General features: G+C 49.3%; 2 protein-coding genes across 3 annotated transcripts; one reads left to right on the top strand and one right to left on the bottom strand.

Annotated features, from left to right (window-relative positions):
- Positions 1–1294: 1294 nt before the first annotated feature.
- On the top strand, positions 1295–7343 carry RAD23A (RAD23 nucleotide excision repair protein A). 2 transcript variants are annotated; one of them, XM_055431538.2, is made up of 9 exons: positions 1295–1483; positions 2951–3112; positions 3279–3460; positions 3600–3655; positions 3788–3915; positions 4179–4257; positions 4378–4511; positions 6349–6513; positions 6597–7343. In XM_055431538.2, exons 1-9 carry the CDS (start codon positions 1412–1414, stop codon positions 6708–6710), a joined length of 1092 nt encoding a protein of 363 aa, XP_055287513.1. In that variant the 5' UTR covers positions 1295–1411; the 3' UTR covers positions 6711–7343. The 2 variants fall into 2 exon arrangements, with proteins under 2 accessions (XP_055287513.1, XP_055287514.1); XM_055431539.2 differs by having other exon boundaries at positions 1296–1483; positions 4381–4511.
- A 557-nt stretch (positions 7344–7900) lies between these two features.
- On the bottom strand, positions 7901–10596 carry GADD45GIP1 (GADD45G interacting protein 1). Its single transcript, XM_055431542.2, has 2 exons — positions 10211–10596; positions 7901–8257 (listed from the first exon to the last, which is right to left on the bottom strand). Exons 1-2 carry the CDS (start codon positions 10558–10560, stop codon positions 7939–7941), a joined length of 669 nt encoding a protein of 222 aa, XP_055287517.1. The 5' UTR covers positions 10561–10596; the 3' UTR covers positions 7901–7938.
- Positions 10597–23177: the final 12581 nt, after the last annotated feature.

A 23177-nucleotide genomic window follows, 5' to 3' on the forward strand; every position in this document is an offset into this window, starting at 1 on the left:
TTAAAAACTATTAATTCCTTTTATAGTCAAGGAAATAGGTTCAGAGATGTTATCTACCCTAATGGCCTTCAGTGGCCAAGTCAGGGTTTGAACCTCTTGAAGGGAAAGAGGTGGCCCCAAGGGAGGGAGTGAAAGTGTCAGAAGAGCCTGTGGGCCTGTAAGGTTGGCTTAGGCCCACTTTGTTGCGCCCCTCAAGGTTGCCATTAATGTCCAGTGGGTAGTTGGGAACTGATGTCTCTTATCTGCAGGAGGGCGGGAAGAAAGAATTCCTCACCCTGGTCTGACCTAGGCTTGTGAAAGCTTACTAGCACGGGATATGCTGTGAAGGGAGAAGCTGCAGGACCTGGTAATAGTTGGGTAAGGAGTGAGGTGGCAGGCCACGGCCTGGTGTCTTCTCAGATGTAAATTGTAAGAAGAGCTGGTTAGGTGGCAGGCAATAGTCAATTCAGGTTGGGGGTAGGGTGGGAAGTCCACCCTCTAAATGAAAGATAAATACATCACCTCCATCCTGTCTGACAAAGCACCTTCAGCGTTGGCTAACCAACCCTTCCACTCCTTGTTCCAGGGTAGGACTCCTTCGAGTGTCTTGGGGCCTAGCCCCACTCTTGTGGGAGGCCTCCAGAACTGGCATATCCAGGGAAAGTTTAAGGAGAGAATTTTGTGTTGAGTGTAGGGAAACCTTGAACGTTACATCTTCCTCAAGTACTCAGACGGAGTACTTGATGGAGTCAGATGGAGATAGTTGGGTGAACAAAGTGATCAGGGGAGGAGCAGCAGAGAGGTAGGGACACCAGGTGCTAGAATTGTTAAGATTCATTCCAAAAATCCAGCTCTTAGGGATTAATGAGGCCACAGAATGGCATTGTGTCTCCACTGTGGCCAATTTCCGTGTTTAACTGTTGGTGACCTTTCAAATATCCTTTCTAGTTCTTTCAGGGCTTGATAGGCTTCTTGTCAGGTGGCCAGACCAGAGTAAGGCTCATTTGGAACGAGTAAAAAGACATGAAGATTTTGTGGAAGAAATGAAAATCTAGCAAGTACAGTGCTTGTTAAACGTCAACAAACTCATGGGCGTGAAACGGGGGGTCTCGGAGCCATTTTGTGGCCTATGACGTCACCGCTAGCAGGCATGGCGTCACTTGCAGGAAGCCACTTGATGGTAGAGCAAGAAGTCCCCTTCCCCTCTCACGGAATAGAATTTAGTCTGCGCATGCTTCGTTCGAGGCCGCGCTAGTGCGCATGCTCACGAAGGCCAAGGGGGCGCGCTCAGGTCACGTGTGTGGTGGTCGGCGCGCGCACTGCCTGCCCCGGAAGCTGTCGGCGTGCGGCGCGGCTGGGCGCTAAGATGGCGGCGGCGTGAGTTGCATGTCGTGTAAGGATTCCGGGGCCGCCGTGTCGCTCGGGTCCCACCATGGCCGTCACGATCACGCTCAAAACACTGCAGCAGCAGACCTTCAAGATCCGCATGGAGCCTGATGAGACGGTGCGAGCCAGGCCGGAGCTCCGGAGCGGGAGCGACGGGTGCAGCGGGTGGGGTGGGGGCGGGGAGGCCGGGATCCCGAAGAGAGAGGCGGGGAAGACGGCGCAGGGTCGCGCCCTGCCCATTCTCCCTACGGGCCCGACTTTCCCAGGTACCCTGATGGTCCCCGGCTCTGCCCCTGGTGGCTCGGGCGGCGCTCTTGGGTCGATCTCCAGGCGAGGCCCCACCCCCGGGGCGACCGCCAGGTCCTGGCTCCAATGTCAGCGTCCTCGCGGGGCGCGGGATCCGCAGGCTCAGATTCCCGGCCGGGCTGCTTAGTCTGGAATGGGTCCTCCGAGTTCCCACCTTTGTAGGCTTTGCCTCGGGACCTTGGTGGCCAAATCTGGGAGTAGTGATCAGGAGATGCCAAGTGATGACAGCAACTATGATGATAATGATAATAAACGGTCTGAGTTTCAGTGGTCCGTGTTTGTTTTTCACCAGTCACTGAGCGTTTTCATGATGTTTTACTAATTCTGCAATGTAGGCTTGTCATTTGGGCACTCTGGAGTGTCCTCACTTAACAGATGTGGAAACTTTGGGCTTGAAGAACTTTGCTATAGTCGCATATGCATACCGCGAGGCGTGGCGGAGCTGATTTCAATTCGAATTTGCCTCAAGTGAGAGCCCACGGTCTAAACATGATGCTGTGGTTTTGACCGGAAAGAGACTTAGGACCTAAAAAACGTGTATTTGGCACTTTTTGCACAATTTCCCCCGTGAGGGAGATACTGAAGTTCATTTTTTGTAAAAAGGAAACAAACTCAGATTTTTTGACCAGCCCAACTGTTTGGGCAAGTTAGGTAATCTCTGTGCCTCTATTTTTCTCAAATATAAAATAAGGATATGGAACTTGCTTCCTGGTGCAGTGGCTGAGACTGCACTTTCAATGCAGGGAGCCTGGGTTCAATCCCTGGTCAGGGAACTAGATCCCATATGCCAAAACTAAGAGCCTATGCATCCAAATAAATAAATAACTTTTAAAAAAATACAAAATGAGGCTCATGGTAACTATTCCACTCAAGTTATTACAAGACTTTAAACCTGTGATGTGTACATTTATAATAGCACTATCAACTTAGGATTCTCTCAGTAAACACCACTGTCAGCAACCTTAGATCTCCTCTCTGTTTTGATTTGCATTTCATCATGTTTACATCTTTTGAAATATGTATTAGTTTTTTTATTCTCCCACGTGAGTGTCCTCTGTGAGAACAGGGGCACATGTTGAGTGTTTGTGCTCTGTCATCTGTACCTAAAACTGCACCTGTCACATAATAAGTGTTCAGTAAATACTTCATTGAATGGTAGAATGGTCTAGTATGCTTGATAATGAAGCTTAGCTATTCGGCCGTCAGGGCTTGCAGCCTGCCCCCAAACTAGAAGAGAGAATCTGGGGGGTTTGCAATGATCGTCTACCCCTTCCTCCAGGTGAAGGTGCTAAAGGAGAAGATAGAAGCTGAGAAGGGTCGTGATGCTTTCCCTGTGGCTGGACAGAAACTCATCTATGCTGGCAAGATCCTGAGTGACGATGTCCCCATCAGGGACTATCGCATCGACGAGAAGAACTTCGTGGTCGTCATGGTGACCAAGGTGGGTGATGTCTGCTGGTTGGGAGGGTGGGTGGATTGGCTGGGAAGCTGGCAAACAGCCTGTGCCCAAGAGAGATTAGCCATGGACAGGGCGGGGCAGAGCAGTGGAGGGATGTTGGGGCTAGATAGAGGTACTGATGCCTGCTCCCTTTTTCTGGGTGTCACAGGCCAAAACCAGCCCAGGCACCTCAGTACCCTCAGAGGCCTCACCCACTGCCACCCCGGAGTCTTCCACATCCTTCCCGTCGGCCCCTGCCTCAGGCATGTCCCACCCCCCACCTACTGCCAGAGAAGACAAAAGTCCATCGGAGGAATCTGACCCCACTACGTCCCCGGAGTCTGTGTCAGGGTAAGGCAGGGAGCCGCAGCCCCAGTTTGGGCCCTGTCTTCCCTGCTCCTTTCAGCACCCACGGTCGTGGTTCCACACACCTGGGGGGAGGGCAAGCCGCCAGAAGCCAGGGTCCGATTTCTCTCTCTTGAATTTGCAGCTCTGTTCCCTCTTCAGGTAGCAGCGGGCGAGAGGAAGACGCGGCCTCCACGCTAGGTGGGTGGGTGGTCCCCCAATTGAAAATAGCTGGATGCCCCAGGCATCAGCTGGCCTCCTGTGGGCATGGGAGGGCCGGGAAGCTGCCCTTCCTCCTCCTCTGTGACCCAGCCTTTGCTGCTCCCTCCACAGTGACGGGCTCTGAGTATGAGACAATGCTGACGGAGATCATGTCCATGGGCTACGAGCGAGAGCGGGTTGTGGCCGCCCTGAGAGCCAGCTACAACAACCCCCACCGAGCCGTGGAGTACCTACTCACGGTGAGGTGGGGCTGCTGCCTCCCGGGGAGTTCTCAGGGAGCATGCGGACTTCGGTGCTCTGAAGGGTGGTCAAAATTTGTCCCCCAAAACCTTTGGGTTAGGGTTCTAGCCAGGAAAGAACTCCTGCAGGAGCCAGGGTGAGAGCAGTGGGGTGGGCCTGGGAGGACAGAGCGGAGGCCTCCTGTGTCTCCCACCAGGGCTGAGTATGCAAGAGGGGAGGCAGTGGGCAGTCTGTGCTTGGAACTAAAAAGGACACCTGACAGGGAATTCCGGGGAGCCCCGAGCCAGAACATGGTTCTGTCCAGGAGAGCCAAGTTTCAGAGCAGCCATCCACAGAAGCAGGTGAGTGACTGGGAGGGGTGCACGTAGGGTGCCTGCTGTTGCGGCACCTGACTCATCTCCCCCACCCCACACTTCTGGGAGCCTGGGGTGGTGTCTGACCATACCCGTTCCCCCTGCCAGCAGGAGATAACCCCTTGGAATTTCTGCGAGACCAGCCTCAGTTCCAGAACATGCGGCAGGTGATTCAGCAGAACCCTGCGCTGCTGCCAGCCCTGCTCCAGCAACTGGGCCAGGAGAACCCCCAGCTCCTACAGGTATAGGCCTGGGGGCAGAGGGAGTCGGTGCAGGCCTCATCTCCCTTGCCCTGTGGGTACCACAGCCCCCCAGAGAGAGAGCCCAGCCCAGCATGGTGGACAGGGGAGTCTCAGCTTGAAAGGTACGACTGACATGATAGTCTCTTGATGACCTCCGTGGTTTCACATGATGCTCCCAGCCACCTGTGAGGTGTAGGTGCTGTCGTCACACTCCCACAGAGGAAGGTGCCAGAGGTTTGGAGTAGCCTGGCAACTGGTGGAGTGTGTGTCTTCCTCCAGCCTCTGGAGCCTGCACTCTTGACTTGGCTCCACATTTAGCTGTTGCTTCATAAACGCCCCTAGGGTTGCAGGACTGCTGTGCCCTAGTTGGTTCTGAGACCACCGAGCTCAGCAACACTCCATCCTGCCCTTGATGGTTCCGAGGCAGAGGATCAGTGACCCCTGAGTGTGACAGGGTCCTCTGCGTTCTCTGTGACGCCTGCCTTTCCTGATTCAGGCATCTGCTGCTTCTACCCGAGATGTTTCAGTCTCCTGTGCTGCCTCCTGCTCACCTCCAGATGCTGAGGGCCCGAGCCACGCACCTTCATTCTTTATCTGCTGTCAGTCCTGGGGCCTTTAATCTGTGTATGTGCGTGTGAGTCAGTCAGTTAGGTCTGACTCTTTGCAGTCGTATGGACTGTAGCCTGCCAACCTCCTCCATCCATGGAATTCTCTCAGCAAGAATACTGGAGTGGGTTACCATGCCCTTCTCCAGGGGATCTTCGTGATCCAGGGATTGAACCTGGGTTTCCTGTATTGCAGGCAGGTTCTTTTTTGAGCCACAAGGGAACCCCCTCCCCTCCGTTAACTTTGTATGATCAGCCTGGACCCTCTGGATACCATGTTCTCCATGACTGACTTGGTGCCTCCATGAAAATGCTTTCTACATTCCAAAACCAGAACAGATTGTCCCAGCCTCTCCTAACCCTGCCAGGACCAACCTGGGCTTGCTTGAGCCCCAGGCACTGGGGGCCTGCTGGACTTGTCCCCCACCTGTCCTGTTTGCTCTGCCTCCAGAACACTCAGCCCAGCCCTGCACTCCACCTCTGTGGCTGCCACCTCATCTTCTACTGGGTCCCCAGGTGGCCAGTATCCAGGCCTCTGCTTCTGCGCTTTTCCTGTGGTTATTCTCCACCAGAATCCAGATTCCTGAAAAAGCGCTTTTTCCTTTGATGTGAAAATTGTCAAGTGTACATGAAAATAGGGGCATATCGAAACCCCCGAGATGTGCAACACCCAGATGAATTCATCTTTTTAAAAAGTACACAGATGTCTTTTCCGAGTTGGTTCTCACCACCGTGGTGTCCCGTCACGCTAGAAGGCACTAGAAGAAAGTGGTTTAGACCTTGCCTTCCTCTCTGATCTCATCTTTTGCTTCCTCCTTCCCTTTCTTGCTTATAGTTTTGCCACATGGATTTTTTTGTTTCTGGAGTTTTCCAAATACACTGCCATCCCTGGGCCTTTGCACTTGCTATTGGCTCTATGTGGAAAGAAACTTTCTTCTCCATCCTGTGGATCACAGGCCCCTGCCTCCTGGCTTAAAGTGTCTTTCCCAGCCCAAGGTGCAGGGTCAGTATTTACATTGTAAATAATGGCCAACTCGCTTGCTTGCCTAAGGCCGGTCTCCCCATGCTGGAACATGAGCTCCTCTAGGACGGGCCCGTGTCCACCGCTGTGTGGCCGTCTGGCCAGAGTAGGTGCCCTGTAACTGTTGGCTGCGTGAGTGGACAGGGCTGTGGCGGACCTGGGGGAGGGGGACGAAGGCCGTGGCCGCCCTTGCCTCCTCTGCCCCCCGCAGCAAATCAGCCGGCACCAGGAACAGTTCATCCAGATGCTGAACGAGCCCCCTGGGGAGCTGGTGGACATCTCGGACGCTGAGGGCGAGGCGGGCGCCATAGGCGAGGAGGCCCCGCAGATGAGCTACATCCAGGTGACGCCGCAGGAGAAAGAGGCCATAGAGCGGGTAAGAGCCCGGCCAGGAGGGCTGTGCCCTCGAGGGTGGGGCGGGCCCTCGCCTCTTGCTGACACCTGCCCGTCTCCCCACAGTTGAAGGCCCTGGGCTTCCCAGAGAGCCTGGTGATCCAGGCCTACTTCGCCTGCGAAAAAAACGAGAACTTGGCTGCCAACTTCCTCCTGAGTCAGAACTTTGATGACGAGTGATGCTGGGAGGCCAGGCTGCCCACCACCCCCTCCTCCCCACCCTCCCACCCCCTCTCCACAAAAGTTTTATAAAAGAAAAAAATATATATATATATTCATGTTTATTTAAGAAGTGGAAAAAAAAATCAAAAACTAAAAAAAAAAACAAACTCCGACCCAACTTGCCACTCTCCTAAAGTGGTCCCTCATTCCCATCTTGGCCTGAAAAGACCTGGGCCAGACAGCTGTCCCCCTCTCCCCATCCCCCACCCCAGCCCAGCCTGCTCCAAGGAGCTGGCAGAACTGGAGGTGACAGATGGGCCCCTCTTGGCCTGTGTCCCAGCTCCCTGCAGCCAGATGGAGAGGCGGCTGCTTGCTTCCCCACCCCCCCCAGAGAGCCCCCGAGACCTCCCCCGCCCTCTTCCAGGGTGAGGGGAAGCTGGAGCTCCAAACTTTTGATCCTCCATTGGAGCGTCTCACATCTTTCCATCTGGGGTGAACGCTCAAGAGGCCCAAGGACTCCTCCGTGGTCTGGCCTAGGCTTCCATCCTGCATCCCTTTGCTGGGGGGGGGAAGGTCTGGTTTGTCCTGCTTGGGGAAGGGGAAACATCAGAGTTGCTCTGGAGTTTGAGGCTAGCCCCTCACCCCAGAAGAGAACTGTTGTCTCTGATAAAGGTTTTGAAGTGAATAAAGTTTTACAAGCCAGTCCTGTGGTTCATCCCTACTGGGGCTTCCCACTCCAGCTGGTCTGGGTCTAGGGGCTAGTTGGGCACAGGAGATGGGGGAATGCCATGATAGGGGCAGGGGGTCTGTCTGCCTCTGCAGATTGTGGCTGCCAGTGTACCCCGCCCCCACCGCCAGGCTGTGTTATTCCCAGGCAGTGGGCCCCAGCCTTGGAAGGGCTGCTGCTCTCTCCACGCCCCCATCACCACCACAGTCTGTTTTGGCTACACTTCCCCCCTGGTAATTGGCTAATTACTGGAGATTAATGTTGGTAAACAGAAGCCTTCTTCTCCTCTGCCATCTGCTCCTCCATTATTTCCCCATTGCGCCCCCCCCTTTCTTCCCCCTGAAGCCCCAGAGTTGGTCAGCATGGTCTTGAGTCCCCTGAGTGAGCAGAGCCAGGGAAGGGTGGGGGATTCCCTGCCTCCAGGTGTTGGGGAAGGAAGCAGCGTGCCCAGGGAGGGGTGTGATAAGAGAGGACATAGCTCTTCAGGGGTGGGGCAAGTTTTATTGGGAAGAACCCAGCTCAGGAGTCGGGTGTTTCAGAGTCTGCTGGATCCTGGGCCGCATCGGCGGCCATCGCAGCAGCTCGTGCCTCCTTCTTCTTTCTTTGTTTCTCCTCCTTGAGGCGCTTGCGATGCTGCTTCTCCAAGTCCTGCAGCAGCTCCTGGAAGCGGGCACTCCTCGGGTCCACGTGGTATCCCAGGCGCTCCTGGGCCTCCGCCTGCAGCCGGGCCCTCCGCTCCTTGTCTGCTTGCTCCTTCTCCCTGCGCGCCTGCTGCTGCCGCCGCCAGTTCTCAATCATCTGTGGCATCTTGGCCATGCACTCTTCAATGAGCTGCTCCCTGCCAGTGAAGGAGGGTGGCTGGTGAGGGCAGCCCCACCCAGCCAGAGCAGTACCCATCCACCCACCGCCCCGTTCCCCCGCAAGCCTTTGCCCACATCCTGCCTCTTCCAGCTCCCCTATATTTCGAGAAAGATTGGGAAGGCTTACAGTGGTCATTAAAACTGTCAAGAAAAGTCCTTGACAAGTGAAGCAAGAGGCAGCAGAGAGAAACTAGTATGTGTGAAAGTGACAGTGTTAGTCACTCAGCTGTGTCTGACTCTTTGAGACCCCATGGACTATAGCTGCCAGGCTCCTCTATCCATGGAATTCTCCAGGCAAGAATACTGGAGTGAGTAGCCATTCTCTTCTCCAGGGGATCTTCCCAACCCAGGGATCAAACCCCGGTCTCCTGCATTGCAGATTCTTAACCATCTGAACCACCAGGGAAATAAATATGTATTTAACCTTGAGCAAGCCCCAGTCACTCTAGGAGCAGACCCCAAGTCAACCCAACATTTCCCTGAGCTGTCTCCTGAGCCATCCAAGTGCCGCGTGTGATTCCCATAGCACATTCCTTCATCCTACAGACATCAATGAGTACCCACTCTGCCAGGCCCACTTCTAGATACAGGAGTGGAGGCAAGAAATGAACTGGACCTTTCCCTCCAATAGGTGTGAGTCACTGTTCCATTTTAAGGACTAGAAACATGAAACTGAAAGCCCCATGGTAAGGTTAGCCAGCTGGGATAACTGGGTTAGATTATCTGACATAGGTTCATATCCCAGCTCTGTTCGTTCACTGGGTGATTGGACAAGTGACTTCACCCTCCTTGGCTTCACTTTCCTCTCTCTCAAATAAGGGTGATTCCCTCTTCCTCTTAGAGCTGCTGTGAGGACAAGAACAGTAAACAACAGGAACACACTTGCCTGCCTTCGCTGCCCCCCTCTTCAATAAGTGGCACAATCAATATCTTTGCTCTTGCTTCCATTCTTCCCTCTAAATCCTTCAGACCTGCCTCCCAAGTCCGATCTGTACCCTTGATCCCATGCTCCATCACCTCTCACACCTCCCAGCCACACTAATGTCCAGGCTGTTTCTTAAAGCACATACCTACCTCAGGGCCTTTGCACCAGCTGTTCCCTTTACCAAGAACACTCTCCCTAAGATCTTCCCATGACTACCACTGATCATTGATTTCTCTCTAAGTCGCTCAGTCATGTCCGACTCTTTGTGAGTTGGACTTAACAGTTTTGTGGACTAAACAGTCCATGGAATTCTCCAGGCCAGAATATGGGAGTGGGTAGCCTTTTGGTAGGCTGCAGTCGGTGGGGTCGCTAAGGGTCGGACATGACTGAGCGACTTCACTTTCACTTTTCACTTTCACACATTGGAGAAGGAAATGGCAACCCACTCCAGTGTTCTTGCCTGGAGAATCCCAGGGACGGGGGAGCCTGGTGGGCTTCCGTCTATGGGGTCACACAGAGTCGGACACGACTGAAGTGACTTAGCAGCAGCAGCCTTTCCCTTCTCCAGGGGATCTTCCCAACCCAGGGGTCAAACCTAGGTAGATTCTTTACTAGCTGAGCCACAAGGGAAGCCCAACAGGTCTCTGCTTAAACATTTTTAATGTCAAGTTCTCAGAGAAGCCTGGGGCCTACCAAGGCGAAGTCGCCCTCAGGCGTGCAGGCTCCACCCAATTTTATCTTCCTAATGACTGGGTCACCATCTGAAATTCATTTTGTTTCCGTCCTCAGCACCTGGGACATGGCCTTGCGCGTTGCAGACGCTAGGTAAAGATTTGTTGACGGATGACTAAATGAACTTAGCCAGAAGTCCTTTTGCATCTAGATGAGCGTGCACGTCAATACTGCATGCAAAACTGGCGATAAACCGCCCGACGGAGTAAGCACTGTTGACGCATAGTTCACCGTCCGCCCGCAGCCCCGCTCCCGCCCAACCGCACGCACGCACCTGGCTTGTCGCTTCTGCTCTTCGGCCAGCTGCTGCACCCGCAGCGATTCCTGCATGACCGCCAGGCTGGGGTACCATTCTCGCTCCTCAGCCTCCAGCTCAAGCAGCTGTTCCCGCGACGGCCACAGAGAACCGGGGTCAACCCCGGAGGCGGCGCCATGCCGCGCGAACTGTTTAGCTGCGTAGCGCGGCCCCAGCTGCCAGCGCGGGGTCAGTGGGTCATCCGGGTCGGGCCACCAGGGGTCCCGTGAGCGGCGCGGAGGCGGCGGCGCTCGGTAACCGCGGGAGCCCGGGCCCAGGGCTGTCAGCCACCCGAGCAGGCTGCGAGCCCGCCGCGCGGGCGCAGCCATCTTGGCCGTGCGAGGCCCTCGCGAGCAGGCCGGGCTGGCCAAGGCGCTGCCTGCGCGCGGGGGCCGGGAGCGGGCAAGGCGCTTCCTGCCTGCCCGGGTTCCGCGCAGGGAGAAGAGGGGAGTGGTCTAATTTTTTACACATCTTCAAGTATAATTATACGATTTCCTGTAGCAGTTAATTTATTAAAATCGTATTTAAATTTTTTCTTAGTTTTTTGTTCATATTTAAAATTTAATTTTATATGTTAAAAATAGCATTAATTTTAAATATTAACATTTACATATTTTAAATTTAAACGATCATTTAAATATTTATTAAAACACTGAAATATTTTCGTTTTAAGTTCTATCTACGTGTTATTTTATATTTTAACTTTTAAATCTATGCAACATATTTATTTATTTATTTATTTTTTAATCCAGGCAAGAATATTGGAGTGGATTGCCATTTCCTCCTTAATGGGATCTTCCTGACCCAGGGTTCGAACCAGTCTCTTGCATTACAGGAGGATTCTTTACCCGCTGAGCCAAGGGGGAAGCAACCTCTGGCTACTTTCTAGGTCCATGGGCTTCTGTAGTTGCCGCTTGCTGGCTCAATACTTGTGGCACAGGGACTCAGTTGCCCTTCAGCATGTGGAATCTTTGGGACCAGGGAACAAACCGTGCCCCGTGTTGGCAGACGATTTCTTACAGCACCACCACGGAAGTCCTAAATATTTAAATTTTATATAAACACTTATTTAAACATTGTTCATAACATTAACTATTTATATTATGCTTTTTCATTTGATTTTAATATCTTTATTTAAATTTTAATTTTGAATAATTACTTAAAACTTTCCTTAACATTTATTTAAATGTTTACATTTGGGGGGCCTTCCTTGGTGGCTCAAATGGTAAACAATCTGCCTGCAATGCAGGAGACCTGGGTTCGATACCTGGGTGGGGAAGATACCCTGGAGAAGAGAATGGCTACCCATTCTAGTATTATTCTTGCCTGGAAAATTCCACGGACAGAGGAGCCTGGTGGGCTACAGTCTATGGGGATGCAAAGAGTTGGACATGACTGAGGGACTAACACTAACATTTATGTCTAAAACACTTGAATTTGCATGTAAATATTATTTATGATATTTATATAGAAATTTTATTTTACATCATATTGTTAAGTATTTACTTTATGCCTTTTAAGTTTTTGTATGTTAAAATGTTTAAAACATTCAATCCTGGTGTAGAAACTAAATACTATTTTTGAAAAAGGATTTCCACCTTAAAAAGGAAGGAAATTCTGACCCATGCTGCAGCATGGATGAAATTGAAAGCCGTTACAGTGAGTGAAATAAGGCAGTCAGAAAAGGACATAAGTTATATGATTTCACTTACATGAGGTCCCTAGAGGAGTCAGATTCATAGAGTCAGCAAGTAGGAGAGTGCCTGGGAGGGGCAGGGGAGTGGGGATTGGGAGTTACTGCTCACTAGGTATTGGAGAAGGAAATGGCAACCCACTCCAGTGTTCTTGCCTGGAGAATCCCAGGGACGGGGGAGCCTGGTGGGCTTCCGTCTATGGGGTCACACAGAGTCGGACACGACTGAAGTGACTTAGCAGCAGCAGCAGCAGCAGCTCACTAGGTATAGTGGATATATACTGAATTGAGTATAGGTGCTCAATAGGTATAGAATTTCTGTTTGGGATGATGAAAAAGTTCTGGAGATGGGTGGTGATGGTGGTTTCACAACGTTGTGAATGTGCTTAATGCCACTGAGCAGTACACTTGAAAATGGTTAAAATGTAAATTTTATGTTATGTATATTTTAGTATTTTTAAAAATGCCATTTGCCCAATAAGCCAGGGAGCCTGGACAAGAATGTTCATAGTTCATAATAGTACTATCTATTTCATGTATATTAATCTCAAGCTGAAAACAGTTTGCACCTGAGTCCATCTGCAGTCGAGTGGATCCCTGAATGTTGATGTTTCAGCCAGTAGAATACCACACAGCATTCACAGCTGCTCACTGCCTTGTGGATGATTCTCATCAACATCTTATGCAACAAAGGAAGTGGGACCCAACTGATTCTTTTTCATAAAGGAATGTTTCTGATTGTGTGAGGGCTTCCCTGGTGGCTCAGTTGTAAAGAATTCACCTGCCAAGGCAGGAGACTCTGGTTCAGTCCCTGGGTCAGGAAGCTCCCCTAGAGGAGGAACTGGCAACCCACTCTAGTATTCTTGCCTGGAGAATCCCATGGACAGAGGAGCCTGGCAGGCTATATAGTCCAAGGGCTCTTAGTCTGACATGACTTAGCAACTCAACAACAGAAATAAAGTTTACACAAATTGTCCTTTTCATATAAAGTTGAAAAATCCTAGTGTTATCATGGATACACTCTTTAAGAGGTAAAAGATAAAGAAAAGCCAAACAGTGACCATTCTGGAAGTCAGGATGGTACACCTCTGGTGGGGATAAGGAGGCAGCCGGGTGGTGGTCATGTGGCAGATGTGGGAGGGGTTTGCTTTGTAACAGATTACTGAGCTGGGAATTCCCATTCTGTTAGCTTTTCTCTAAGTGGACTGTATTCAGTGTTATTTCTTGATCTGGGCTTTAGTGATGCCTAAGTTATAATTATTCTTTCAGTTGGATATAATTGTATATGTGTGGGTTGCACACTTTCCTGTAGCTTTATTATATTTTGCAATTTAGAAAAATTAAAATACACGCAACAAAAAGGATTTCAGTGAGAAGTCCTACTCCCACCTGTCTCTCATCTTCTGCTTCCTTGGAGCCCCTCCACCATCACTTGTGTTAGTTTCTTATGTATCCTAGAGTTGGTTTATACATTCTTTTTTTGAATTTTTATTGAATTTGTTACAGTATTGCTTCTTTCTGTATTTTTGGTTTTTGGCCCCTGAGGCATGTGGGATCTTAACCCCTTGACTGATGAAGGATCAGACCCATAACGCCTGCATTGGAAGGCAAGGTCTTAACCACTGGACCACCAGGGGAGTCCCTGTACTTTCTTATTTACAGTGCTAATGGATTATTTCACAAGGATAGAAGATTATAGTCACTGTGTCATCACCCAGGTTTAACAAATACTCACGCTTTGGCTCCCTTGCTTCAGGGTGGTTTTTTTTTTTTTAATTTCTTTAAATAAAACTAGTCCTATTACAAAAATTTCCAGTGACAGTAAGGCATCAGATGTCAGTCTTCCCTCCACCCTTTACCCCCTGCACCCATCACCCTTCTCAGGACTAACAGTTACTTTGAAATCAGCTTATTCTTCCAAGACCAGTCTTTATGCATTCATTACTTATCTAGAGTGTGTGAGAACAATATTAATGCATTAATATATTTTAAAGTTTGCATAAATGGTATCCTGAATGTATTAGTTTGCAACTTTTTTCCCTCAGCCTCTTGGTTTCCAGATATCTCCAAGTGGATTTACGTAGATTTCTACTGTGTAGCTGTGCTTTTCTGGAGAAGGCAATGGCAACCCACTCCAGTACTCTTGCCTGTAAAAACCCCATGGATGGAGGAGCCTGGTAGGCTGCAGTCGTGTCTCGAAGAGTCGGTCACGACTGAGTGACTTCACTTTCACTTTTCACTTTCATGCATTGGAGAAGGAAATGGCAACCCACTCCTGTGTTCTTGCCTGGAGAATCCCAGGGACGGGGGAGCCTGGTGGGCTTCCGTCTATGGGGTCACACAGAGTTGGACACGACTGAAGCGACTTAGCAGCAGCAGCGGCAGCAGCTGTGTTTTTCACAGTATGGGTCACAGGGCCCATTATTGATTCAGGAAGTCAGGGAACTGGGTTCCAGCTAGCATTTATCTCTAGGTTTACAGTTAAAGGAAGAATGATTCATAGAAAAACTTCTCTTAATTTTAAAAAATTATTTATTTTTTAAAATGAGATAGCACACATGAAACTTACTGCTGTAACTTTTTTTGGCTATGCTGCTTCTCTGTTGCTGCTTGAGGGCTCTCTCTAGTTGTGGCTAGCGGGGGCTACTCTCTAGCTGTGGTGCTTGGGCTTCTCACTGTGGTGGCTTCTCTTGTTGCAGAGCACCAGTTCTAGGGCATGTGCGCTCCGTAGTTGTAGCACCAGGGCTTGGTTGTCTTACGACGTGGAGTCTTCCCAGACTAGGCATTGAACCTGTGTCCCCTGCATGGGCAGGTGGACTCGTAACCACTGGATCATTCGGGAAATTCTCGTAACCATCTGAGGGTCCACTACTATTCAGTGGCATTAAGCACATTCACATTGTTGTGCAACCATTACCACCATCCATTTCCAGGAATTTGTCATCGTGTAAAAAAGAAACTCTTTCCCCATTAAGCAACTAACTCTCCATTCTCCACTTCCTTCAGCTCCTGGTAATCCCCATTCTAATTTCTGTCTCTGTGAATGTGACTACTCTTGGGACTTCATGTAAGTGGAATCATACGGTATTTGTCCTTTTGTGACTGGCTTATTTCACCGAGCATAATGTCTTCAAGGGTCAGAATTTACTTCCCTTTTAAGTCTGAGTAATATTTCATTGCAGATATTCACCACAGTTTGTTTTTCTGTTCACCCACTGATGAGCATTTGGGCTGCTTCTACCTTTTGGCTATTGTGAATAATGCTCCTGTGGACATGGGTATGATAGCAGTTATTATCAATGAAAAATACAGAATAAAATTGAAATGTCAGGTTGGCTGTATCACATGTACTAATGGTAAGTATTGTTTGGTAAAACGTTTATTTCTGTCACATATGCATGTATGTATATACACTGGCGATGCAGTTGTCATTGATGGTAACAAACCTCCCCCAAACAACTGTTTTGTTATGCTTATTGATTGTGTAGATCAGGAATTTGGGGCAGGGCACAGTGGGGATGGTTGTCTCTGTTCCATGCTGTCTGCAGCCCCCAGTGGGAATAATTGAAAGTTGAGTGACTTAACACCGGCAGCTAGAATCATCAGAAAGCATCTCTATTCATTCATGACTTAACAGTGGATTCTGGCTGGATATTCAGCTGAGGTATTGGCTGGAACAGCCAGCCAGTAGTCTCTCTGTTGGTCCCACCAGTCACCAACATTGTCTAGGTTCAAGGGTAGGGGTCAGAGACCTCTTCACTCAAAGGAGTCTGAGGGTCACATTGTCACAATTGCATACAAAGGGTAGTAGGTAGAACATGTAGAATAGACATATTTTTCAAGTATTTATTTGTTGATTGTATGTGGCTGCACCTGGCCTGAGTTGCAGCGTGTGGGATATTCACTGTGTCATTCAGGGTCGTTCACTGTGGCACGCAGATTCAGTGGTTGTGGTGCTCAGGCTTAGGTGGTTCATGGCCTATGGGATCTTCCTGCCCTGACCAGGGATCAGACCCACATTCCCTGCATTGCAAGGCGGATTCCTAACCACTTGACCACCAGGCAAGTCCCAGGGCATATTATTGAGACCTTTTTGGAAACTACAGTCTGCTACCTCTGGTTCATAATATAAAATGTATTTCTTACTGTGTTTAGTGATTTAAAAAAAAAGGTTGGAAAAAAAAAGACTTTTGCTCAGGAACTTCCCTGGTGGCCCAGTGATTAGGAATCAGTGCTTTCACTGCAGCATGCACAAGTTCAATCCCTGGTCAGGGAACTAAGAACACATGCCACACGGAGAAAATAGTTTAAAACATGAAATAAAGTATCTGCTCGATACTGTCCATAGTATGAATAAACTATAATTATTCTGTCATGCTGTTTTGATGGACATTTGTTTCCAATTTTTCTTGACCGGAGAAATGGTAAAGCTTCAGTAAACTGCCCTTACTGTGTCCCCATGTGCCCACTCAGGGAACTTTCTTTGAGGTGCTCAACAAGTCTGTCCCCAAGGTTTGCTGAGGGACAGATAACCAATGTGGTTGAAGTCCAGTGAATGAAGTGGACTAAAGGAGGAGGTGAAGTGAATAGTGTTAGGTAGTGGCCAGCCATGCAGGAAATATAAGCCAAGGCAAGAGTTTCTGGTTTTATTACAGGGACAATGGGGAGCCATGGGAGGTCTCTGAGCAGAGCAGTAATGAATATGACTTATGATTCTCCTCTGGCTTCTGAAGAGAAAAAACATTGATGGAGCAAAATGTAGAGAAGCAGGAAGACCCATTCGGAGGTAGAAGGGGCGTTAGGAGGTAGAAGTTCCCATTAGGGGTACCAGGGTGGTCTCTGACCTGCATTTGCATTACTTTTCCTGCTACCAAACTTAGAACTGACTCCCAGGATTTACACCTGGTGGGCTCTTTTTTCTTTTTTTTCTGTTTTTTTGTCCATGCCTTGGGGCATGCAGGATCTTAGTTCCCTAAAGTATTGAACCTGAGTCCCCTGCAGGGAAAGTGTGATGTCTTAACCACTGGACCACCAGGGAAGTCCCATGGTGTGTGTGTTTGTTAGTTGCTCAGTCATATCTGACTCTTTGAGACCCCATGGACTGTAGCCCGCATGCAAGAATACTGGAGTGGGTTGCCATTTCCTTCTCCAGGGAATCTTCCCAACCCAGGGATCAAACTTGGGTCTCCTGCATTGCAGACAAATACTTTACCATCTGAGCTACTAGGGAAGCCCCCATGGTAGGCTACTCCTTGTCATTCAGGTTTGACTCAGTGGACACCTCCCTGGCTTCTTGGAACTTTGTTCATGCTAAGTCACTTGTATTCAACTCTGTGACCCCATGGACTGCCTGCCAGGTTCCTGTGTCCATGGAATTTTCCAGGCAAGAATACTGGAGTGGGTAGCCATTTCCTCCTCCAGAAGATCTTCCCAACCTAAGGATGGGTTCTCCTGCATTGGCAGGTGGGTTCTTTACCACTAGCGCTGCCTAGGAAGCCCTTGGAACTTTGAAGACATACCAGATGAAGTAGAGTCGGTCCCTGACCTCAAACACCTCAGTCTTGTGGGTGAGACATACAAATAATTACAGTGGAGATGAAGTAGAAAGAAAGGGCCTGGAATGGGGCTGATAGGCAGACAGGTGTGGATTTCTGAGAGGATTTGCTATCAGACCAGGAAATTTGGGGACCAGGGGATTCCCAAGTGCTATTGGTAAAGAATCTGCCTGCTAATGCAGGAGATGCAAGAGACACGGGAGTTGATCCCTAGTTTGTGAAGATCCCCTGGAGTAGGAAAAGGCAACCCACTCCAGTACCCTTGCCTGGAAAATTCCAAGGACAGAGGAGCCTGGCAGGCTACAGTCCATGGGGTCTCAAAGAGTCAGACACGACTGAGCACACACATGCCTGCTGAGTTGTAAGCTGGGAATCCAGTGTAGTAATTGATTTGCAGCACAGTCTGGACAAATGTCTCTAACATGCAGCCAGGAACTTAAACCACAGATAAGGAGCAACCTTGCAGATAGAGTAAGTGCAAAAAGCCAGATGCAGAAGAACCACTTTTGAGAATATTCTTTGCAAGATAGTTTGTGATGGTTAAAAAAGCGGATAATGGAGAAAAGAATTGGGCAATATGTATGTGCAATGAAATACTCTTAAGCAGTGAAAATGAAGGAACATGAAGGGGAGGACAGATGAAGGTTAAAAAGATACATTAAGATACCATATATATTGTATTATACAAAACTATCTTATGTATCTTTTCTGAATGGACAGGTACATAGTAAAACTGTGAATACCAGTCCTGGGGATTAAAATTGGCAAATTCAAGGTTTAAGGACAAGTATAAAGCCAGTTTCTCTCATATTTGTAAACTTTTATTTCTCAATTGGGGTAATGAGTTGTTGTTCAGTCACTAAGTCACGTCTGACTCTTTGTGACTCCATGAACTGCAGCTTGCCAGGTTTCCCAGTCCTTCACTATCTCCTGGAGTTTGCTCAAATTCATGTTCATTGAGTTGGTGATGCCATCCAACCATCTTATCCTCTGTCTCTCCCTTCTCCTGCCTCCAACCTTTCCCAACTTCGGGATCTTTTCCAATAAGTGAGCTCTTCGAAACAGGTGGCCAAAGTATTGGAGCTTCAGCTTCAGCATTAGTCCTTTCAATGAATATTCAGGGTTGATTTCCTTTAGGACTGACTGGTTTGATCTCCTTTCTGTCCAAGGGACTCTAAAGAGTCTTCCCCAGCACCACAGTTTGAAAGCATCAATTCTTTGGTGCTCAGCCTTCTTTACGGTCCAACTCACATCCATCCATGACTACTGGAAAAACCATAGCTCTGACTACACGGATCTTTGTCAGCAAGGTGATGTCTCTGCTTTTTAATAAAAAAGCTAGGTTTGTCATAGCTTTTCTTCTAAGAAGCAAGTGTTTTTTAATTTTGTGTCTATAGTCACCATCTGAAGTGCTTTTGAAGCCCAAGAAAATAAAATCTGTCACTGTTTCCACTTTTTCCCCATCTATTTGCCATGAAGTGATGGGACTGAATGCCATAATCTTTGGTTTTGGATGCTGAGTTTTAAGCCAGCTTTTTCACTCTCCTCTTTAACCCTCATCAAGAGGCTCTTTAGTTCCTCTTCAGTTTCTGCCACTAAGGTGGTACCATCTGCATATTTGAGATTATTGATACTTCTCCCAATAATCTTGATTCCAAGTTGTGAGTCATCCAGCCTGGCATTTGGTATTCTGCATGATGTACTCTGCATATAAGTTAAATAATCAGGGTGACAATATACAGCCTTGACATATTCCTTTCCCGATTTTGAGCTAGTCAGTTGTTCCATGTAAGGTTCTAACTGTTGCTTCTTGACCTGCATACAGATTTCTCAGGAGACAGGTAAGGTGGTCTGGTATTCCCATCTCTTTAAGAATTTTCCAGTTCTGTTGTGATCCGCACAGTCAAAGGTTAGTGTAGTGAATGAGGCAGAAATAGATTTTTTTTTAATTCCCTAGCTTTTTCTATGATCCAACGAATGAGTACAGGGTAATGAGTACAGTGGTGTTATATTTTTATCTTTCTCTCCCCTCCCCCCATATATAATGTATTTACTTGGCTGCGCTGGGTCTTAGCTGCTGCACACGGGATCTTCCATCTTCCTTGAGGCATGAGGGATCTTTCAGCAGCAGCTGCTGGGATTTAGTTCCCTGATCAGGCATCGAACTCAGCCCCCCTGTACTGGGAACTAGGAGTCTTAGCCACTGGACCACCAGTTATTGTTGTTGTTTAGTCGATAAGTCACGTCTGACTCTCTGTGACCCCATGGACTGTAGCCCAGCAAAGCACCTCTGTCCATGGGATTTCCCGGGCAAGAGTACTAGAGTAGGTGGCCATTTCCTTGTCCAGGGGATTTTCCCAACCCGGGGCCTGAGCCGGAGTCTCCTGCATTGGCAGGTAGGTTGTTTACCACGGAGCCACTAGGGAAACCCCTGGACCACCAGGGGCATCCTTATATATTCTATTTTTATATTACCTATATTATATGCATATTACCATATATGTATCTATATCTATAATTTATTTTATCTATTTTTATCTATATTAGTTTGAATGCCCAAAGTATCAATACTTTGCTTAAAAAACAAGGGGCAGGACTTCCTGGCTGTCCAGTGGTTAAGCCTCTAAGCTTCTACTGAAAGGACACGGGGTCAGTCCCTGATTGGGGAGCTGAGATTACTCATGGGGCACTGTGCAGCCAGGAAAAAAAAGCAAAGCAAAACAAAAACACAAGGGCAGAACAAAGGTATTCATTGCTTTCATGTATGTATTTCTCTCTCTCTCTTTGTCTTTGCATTTTTTTGCACTGAATTTTTGAACTCTAAAGTGAAGCCTCCCCCCCATCTCATCATGCCTATTTACATGCCCCTCCCCAACAGGAAAACCCTGCTGCTCTTTTCACTGTGCAAATACCTGTAAATTAACCTCCTTCCCCAAAAGGTCAGCACCTTGTGAAATTTTCTTAACTTCATTTTTATTTTTCAATGCTCTCTTTCCATGTTGAAGCTTTGAAGAGTGTTGCAGCCCTGTACAGCTGTGTGGGATTATGGGATTATGCCTGGTGCGTCTAGAGAGGTCCGGAGTTGGGTAAAGAATCCACCTGCACTGCAGGAGACTCCGAGAGACAAGAGAGACAAGATTCTGTCCCTAGGTCGGGAAGATCCCCTGGAGGAGGGCATGGCAACCCACTCAGGTATCCTTGCCTGGAGAATCCCATGATCAGAAGAGCCTGGCAGGTTGCAAAGAGGAGTCCATGGGGTTGCAAAGAGTCCGACAGGACTGAGCACAGCACCGCGTGACTGGATGAAGTGAGAAAACGGGGAGAGAGTGCGGAGAGATCGGTGTAGGGGATGGGGTGAGGGTAGGGGCTGGGGGGTGGCGAGTGGGGGTTGGGGGTGTGTGGGGAGGTGATGGGAGCAGACAGGGCGAGGCCTGGAGGGCTGCAGGGAGAATTTTTTGCTTTTCCTGAGATGGGATCCCCAAACCGGGAGGAGCAGAGGAGGGGCGTGCCCCGCCTCAGGAGCTCACAGGCGCTCTCTGGGGGCTGTCCGGGGAACAGATCTGGGGGAGGAAGGAGGCGGGAGCTGGGGTGCCAGGGCGGATCGACTGCTCAAGTTCAGGTGGGAGATGATGGAGACCAAGTCCAGGTGCGGGACAGAGCAGGCAGTGAGAAGTGGGCGAGTTCTGGACAGATTCTGAAATGGACGGGACCTGCAGTCATACTAAATTGGGGAAGGGGTGGAGTCAGAGAGAGATTCTCCCACGTTTGGAGCCTTAGTATCTGGCAGGACGGAGCTGCCATCAGCTCGGTCTAGAGGACAGCGGAAGGGAAGATTGCAGAGGGGGCGCATTCAGGGGATCGGATGTAGAAGGGTGAGTGGGAGGTACCTGTGCACCTTCACATGGGGAGCTAGGAGGCCGGTGTCCAGGGCACGGACGGCATACAATGCCGAGGGTTGCCGCCAGAGGGCAAGCGCACCCCATCACACTCGCTGCTCAGGGGCGCGGGGAGGACCGGCTCGGCCGCTTCTCACGGCCCCCTGGCTGCAGCTCCTCACCTGGGTGCGAGACGGCGGCCTCGCAGATGCCACCGAGGGGCCAGGCGACCCCGAGGTCCCAAAGACTAACACGACGCGGCCGATCGTTTATCTGCTTCGAGCACGCCAACCACCACTCCCCACTGTGCTGTTCCCACCTTGGGTCTCTGCAAAAATGCCACCTCCACAGGGGGACCTTACCTGACCACCCTGGGGGCCCCGACCCCTCTAAGGTACATCCCATCTTAGTCTCTTCCTAACAGTTAAGGGTTTTCCCTTGTGGCTCAGCTGGTAAAATCCGCCTGCAATGTGGGAGGCCTGGGTTGGGAAGATCCCCTGGAGAAGAGAACAGCTACCCACTCTAGTATTTTGGCCTGGAGAATTCCATGGACTGTTACAGTCGACTGAGCAACTTTCACTTTCACTTTTCAACAGTTAAGACTCTGAAATCATCTTATTTATCCTGTGTTGCCTGTTTTCTGCAGTTCAATTTAAACTCTGTGCCAGGAACTTCCCTGGTGGTCCAGTGATTATGTTTCTGAGCTCCCAGTGCAGAGAGCATGAGTTTGACCCCTCCTCAGGGAACTAGATCCCATATGCTACAAGAGTTCACATGCTGCAACTAGAACCTGGTGCAGCCAAATAAATAAATGCTAAAAAAAAAAAAAAAAAAAAGCCTGTGCCAGTGAAGACCCGTTTTCTGTGCTGTCCATCTGTAACCCCAGGGCTCAGAATCATTCCTGGCCTCTAATTTGTGCTAAAGAAAAAACAAAAAACCCCAAACCAACAATGTGCTCATCATATCTTACTCATGGTGCTGCTGTGTACCAATCTCTGCTTGAAGCTCCTTGCATGAATCATCTCCAGCCTTCAGAACAAGCCTGCTCAGGAGAGACTGACTTTTTCTTTTGTCTTGCTTTTTGGCCACATCACCCAGCTTGCAGGATCTTAGTTCCCCAACCAGGAATTGAACCCCCGCCATGGTAGTGAGAACACAAGAGTCCTAACCCCTGGACCTCCAGGGAATTCCCCCAGGTAGGGACTGTTGTTATCCCCATATTACAGAAGAGGAAACTGAGGCCCAGAGAGATTCAGGGACTTGAGACTGCACAGTCAGGAAGCTTCAACGTCAAGAGTGAAGTCCAAGTTCTTCCTTGGTGGCTCAGTGGTAAAGAATCTATGTGCCAATCCTGGAGACACGGTTTCGATCCCTGATCCTGGAAGATCCCACATGTCTCGGAGCAACGAAGCCCGTGTGCCACCACTACTGAGCCTGTGCTCCAGAGCCCATGCTCCGCAACAAGAGAAGCCACCACAATGGAGAAGCCTGTGCACCGCAACTAGAGTCACCCCTGCTCCCCACAGCTAGAGAAAAGCCTGCACAGCAGCAAAGACCCAGCACAGCCAAAAATAAATAAATTTTTTTAAAGTTAAAAAACAACTAAAAAGCTTTAAAAAAAAAAAAAAACACCAACACAGTGACACTACCAAGATTGTTCCATGGTCTAGCTCAGCACAGGAAGGAGATTCCAAACCACTTTACCGGTCACCTGTCTGCTTAGATTCAGTACGTTGTCTTTTTTTTTTAATATTTTTTTAACACCAAAAACATTTTGTCTTGGAGTACAGCCAGTTAACAAGGTTATGCACATTGTGTTTGGT

This window comes from Moschus berezovskii, chromosome 8 (genome assembly GCF_049115385.1).
Source record: "Moschus berezovskii isolate FMDL1 chromosome 8, NW_MosBer_1.0, whole genome shotgun sequence".
NCBI classification, from domain to species: Eukaryota; Metazoa; Chordata; class Mammalia; order Artiodactyla; family Moschidae; genus Moschus; species Moschus berezovskii.

Bases quoted from the DNA above. Each gene is read 5' to 3' on its own strand.
- RAD23A (XM_055431538.2), top strand. From the start codon at position 1,412: ATGGCCGTCACGATCACGCTCAAAACACTGCAGCAGCAGACCTTCAAG. The intron at 3,916-4,178 runs GTGAGGTGGGGC...GACACCTGACAG, and splicing joins CCGTGGAGTACCTACTCACG to GGAATTCCGGGGAGCCCCGA. The intron at 4,512-6,348 runs GTATAGGCCTGG...TGCCCCCCGCAG, and splicing joins AGAACCCCCAGCTCCTACAG to CAAATCAGCCGGCACCAGGA.
- GADD45GIP1 (XM_055431542.2), bottom strand. From the start codon at position 10,560: ATGGCTGCGCCCGCGCGGCGGGCTCGCAGCCTGCTCGGGTGGCTGACA. The intron at 8,258-10,210 runs GTGCGTGCGTGC...CTTCACTGGCAG, and splicing joins GAGCAGAAGCGACAAGCCAG to GGAGCAGCTCATTGAAGAGT.